The following is a 4,531-nucleotide window of genomic DNA, read 5'->3' as shown; positions in this document are numbered from 1 at the left end:
CGTTAATTTCCATTTTACGGCATTTAGCTACTTACATTCATGACTGAGTACAACTTGAGTAATTGAGGGTTAAGGGTCTTGTTCAGGTGCCCAACAGTGGCAACCAGCTGGAGAAGGAAATATTATTTGCCAACTGCTAAACAATAACAGACTTCACAACTGCCATTTTTGTTTTGCTAACGATGCCTTGGTGAGAAATGGGAGCGTCTTCAGGCATGTGACGTGATCACAGCATTAAGACATTGGATGGGAGCCCGGATTGGGTTCATAAACACGTATCTGGTGTGACGTAACAGAGGAAACACTTACCCAGCTCCGGAATGGCAGACTGGTTGGTGTGCCATGATAATGGCATCGGGACTGGTTGGTGTGCCATGATAATGGTATCAGGGTTGGCAAACTTAAATGTTCTTCCTTAAATGTGTGTGATGTACTATTTGACCTTGGACATTCGCAGCTTTCAACACGTGTAAACGCCGTCTTATTTATTTAGTCATTTATTTTTAATTGGCTTGAGTTCATGGTGTCAAAGCCACAGGACTTTGTGTTTCAGATAAGCAAAAATGTCAGAATTAGTTTGTTAACCACCTAATGATCACAAAACGTCAAGGTTAAATAAACATTTTATTTTAGGGGTGCATTAAATGTGTGTAATTATTTAATTAATCTAATTGCAACCCAGGAATGGACGTATGTTTGAAACAGCGATGGAGGTATATGGTACCATCCGTGACTGGAGTCGGACCTAAAGGTGACAGAGTCTCTCCAACAGTCCGCTTACACACATCACTTCTTCCTGTTGCTGGTTAGCCCACTGAGCCAACAGAAGAGGAGGGCCATGCCACTTTTGTTGCTGTGGTGATGGATATCAGCGAGGACATTCAAAATGAATCTTTGGTAAGGGTCTTCATTTGATTCTTTTTTTCGATTCATAGTCATGTCACCAGAACATCACATATGATATTGAATTAACAAGATATGTGAGACTTTATATACGTGTGTGCGTCTATGTATGTGTATATGTCAATGTGTGTGTGAGTGTGTGTGTGTGTGTGTGTGTGTGTGTGTGTCTGTGTATGTGCACTGATGTGTGTGATGTGTGTGTGTGTAACTATACAGTGGGACAGGTGAGAGGCTGGACTCCTTTGAGGTCCAGTGCTTTGTTCAGCTGAACCTCCAGGACCTTTCCTGCTTTAGTGAGTTTCACGTTCCTCATACAGCCTTTAAACGAGGTGCTGATGGTCAGGCCAAACTGCTTTAAGCCCTCTGTAACACACACACACACACACACACACACACACACACACACACACACACACACACACACACACACACACACACACACACACACACACACACACACACACACACACACACACACACACACACACCAGAGAGAGAGAGAGAAAGCGACCGAATGTAAAGATCTTTTTTGCTGCACATTTATAGAGCGCATACACAAATCTCTCTATTTTCCCAGCATTTCAGACCTATTTTCTACCCTTTTCTACTGCATATATAGACAGAAAGCAGGTGTAATGGGGCAATAGAGCTCTTCCCATAACTCTCCTAGTTTCTCATCATTTTCACTCATCTCTAAAGGTGGAGGTTTATCACACCTGGTGGAGGTAACCACACCTGGATGCTGCTGTCTGCAGGAGCATCACGGATAAAGTAACACCAAATCTTTCACATGACGGACCCAATTAAATGTAACCACGGCTGTCGTGTTTTACTACAGTGTTACTATGGCAACGGTTTGACTGGCGTACCGGGGTATCCTCCCACATAGACAGGGTCATTGGTGTCGGCGGAGGCAGAGCGGGCATCTGGGCTCGCTGCCTCTGACTTCTTGCCATCGACGATCAGTTCCAGGCGGTGCTTCAGCTTGTGGGCGGTGACAGAATGCCACTGTCCGTCACAAAGCCCCGCCTCCTCATCAGGTTGGTGGGCAGCTGAGACGCGGCCCACTCCGTTATCAGCATGGAACAGGAGCTGGAGGGAGAACACACACACACACACACTTTAGGTTTTTCATTTTATAATTGTTGCCTTCAAGAAGGCAACCCCCTCCTCCAGCCCCCTCCCCCCCTCTCTCTCTTCCTCCATCTCACCCTGCCGTTGTTCAGTTCGATGCCCACGCCATCCATCTTCTGACTGCTGATGGCCAGTAGAACTCCGCTGCTACTGCTTGTGCGGAACTCCAGATCTACTGACATGTCGTTACCTACTCTGTATGTGGCCACTGGACGGACACACACACACACACACACACACACACACACACACACATACATGGTCATTTATTCGTAGGTCTGTACATTTTGAGCATTCGGGATTTTAACCCTGAGATCTATTACAAGCAACCACAGAGACCACCTGTTTTAGCATGTGTAGAGCCCACCTGTTTATATGCGAGTAGAGCCCACCTGCTTTAGTGTGTGTAGAGCCCACCTGTTTTAGTGCGAGTAGAACCCACCTGCTTTAGTGTGTGTAGAGCCCACCTGTTTTAGTGTGAGTAGAGCCCACCTGTTTATATGCGAGTAGAGCCCACCTGCTTTAGTGTGTGGAGAGCCCACCTGTTTTAGTGCAAGTAGAGCCCACCTGTTTTAGTGTGTGTAGAGCCCACCTGCTTTAGTGTGAGTAGAGCCCACCTGTTTTAGTGTGAGTAGAGCCCACCTGTTTTAGTGTGTGTAGAGCCCACCTGTTTTAGTGTGAGTAGTGCCCACCTGCTTTAGTGTGAGTAGACCCCACCTGTTTTAGTGTGTGTAGAGCCCACCTGTTTTCGTGTGAGTAGAGCTCACCTGTTTTAGTGTGTGTAGAGCCCACCTGTTTTAGTGCGAGTAGAGCCCACCTGTTTTAGTGTGAGTAGAGCCCACCTGCTTTAGTGTGTGTAGAGCCCACCTGTTTTAGTGTGAGTAGTGCCCACCTGCTTTAGTGTGAGTAGAGCCCACCTGCTTTAGTGTGAGTAGAGCCCACCTGCTTTAGCGTATCCAGTGCCATCGAAGTAGGAGCCAGGCTGAGGGTTGGCGAAACACGACCCCACCCGGTAGCTTGAGACCGGGTTCTCCATGTCTACTGGCCCATTCCGCATCCGGAAGTTTCTGATACAGCCATCGATGCTGTACACCACCTACACACAGACACAGACACACACACACACACACACACACACACACACACACACACACACACAGACAGTCAAAATACCGGGGAGTATTTGTCAGACCCACTGTGAATAAATTCAAAAGCCTTTACTGAATTCCCAGCCAGCCTTGTGTCAGACCTGTGACACTCAGCAGGGGGCGAGCTTTTCCTCAGAAGAGGCGTATTGTTTATCGATGAAGAGCTCTTTGGCTCCCTCTGGTGACCAAAGACAGTTCAGCAGGTAGCCCAAACTGATTTAATGCATATTAGATTTATTGAAATTATATCTTGTTATATTTGGGTTAGACAGCTGTATTTTGACTGTATTTTTGAGTCTCTCTCCCTCTCTCTGTGTGCGCGTGTGTGCGTGTGCGTGCGTGTGTGTGTCGGTGTGTGTGTGTGTTTAGTACCGGTCCAATGCGTTTGGTGGTGTAGTTCAGTGGAAGTCCTCCAACATACAGCATCCCAACTACATCCAGGATATCGGCTTTCTTAGGACTGACAGTTTGTTTGGAGTACCGGCCGTCCACAGTCAGGATACCTCGCTGCTTATCCCGCCATACTCGTATCTATACACACACACACATACACACACACACACACACACACACACACACACACACACACACCACACACAGCAAAATGGTTGGAATTAGAGCAGAGGGTCGACACAAGCCAAACAAAGGGATGGATATGTATATTTACATAATTTATCTGACACTTTTATTCAAAGCAACTTACAATGACTAAACACAGGTTGAGGGTTAAGGGTCAGTTCAGTACCTTCACCATTGAGACACCATGTGCATCACGCAATAAAATGTTTAAATATAAAACAGATGAACAGTGATGTTTAAAACATATGAAAATATGAATTTAACCTCTGAAATTAATAAGAAAAACTTTTTTCATTTTTATCAATCATTGCAATCTTATATATATATATATATCTTATAGAAGATATAAGATATACATTTTTATATATTATATATATATATATATAAAGTTACTAGACTTTTACGGTTGGAATTGTATGAGAGCACACATCATGTTGATGTCATGTCAACGAGCACAGCGAGCGGTCGTCAGCGAGGGGGCGGGGCTCTACCTTGTGCCAGTGGGCATCGTTGATGATGCGCGGGACGCTGACAGACGTGTTTCCGCTGCCCAGGTCGAAGCTGAGGTGGGCCATGCCCTCTCTCACTTGAACCGTGGCAAAGTCGGCGTGGTTCACCCGCGCCATGTAGAACGCCAAGCCTGAGTCTGCCTGGGTCTTCAGCTCGAACTCAACCAGCAGGCTGAGGGGAGGGACACACGCACACACACACACACACACACACACACACGGACACACACACACACAGACACACACACACACACACAC

General features: G+C 46.3%; 1 protein-coding gene across 1 annotated transcript in view; it reads right to left on the bottom strand.

Annotated features, from left to right (window-relative positions):
- Nucleotides 1-607: 607 nt before the first annotated feature.
- The window catches only part of LOC113568518 (laminin subunit alpha-2-like), a 53,478-nt gene continuing 49,554 nt past the window's right edge, over nt 608-4,531 (bottom strand). Inside the window, exons 44-49 of the mRNA XM_081694908.1 lie at nt 4,256-4,445; nt 3,558-3,716; nt 2,980-3,133; nt 2,115-2,245; nt 1,773-1,995; nt 608-1,266 (exon numbers count right to left, since the gene is read on the bottom strand). Of these exons, the coding sequence (XP_081551034.1) occupies nt 1,112-1,266; nt 1,773-1,995; nt 2,115-2,245; nt 2,980-3,133; nt 3,558-3,716; nt 4,256-4,445 (1,012 nt within the window). The 3' untranslated portion in view covers nt 608-1,111. The remainder of the gene's footprint in view (nt 1,267-1,772; nt 1,996-2,114; nt 2,246-2,979; nt 3,134-3,557; nt 3,717-4,255; nt 4,446-4,531) is intronic.

This window comes from Electrophorus electricus, chromosome 2 (genome assembly GCF_041902795.1).
Source record: "Electrophorus electricus isolate QZ-2024a chromosome 2, ASM4190279v1, whole genome shotgun sequence".
NCBI classification, from domain to species: Eukaryota; Metazoa; Chordata; class Actinopteri; order Gymnotiformes; family Gymnotidae; genus Electrophorus; species Electrophorus electricus.
Note: the sequence above shows the minus strand (reverse complement) of the source record. Positions and strands in the feature narration are given on the sequence as shown.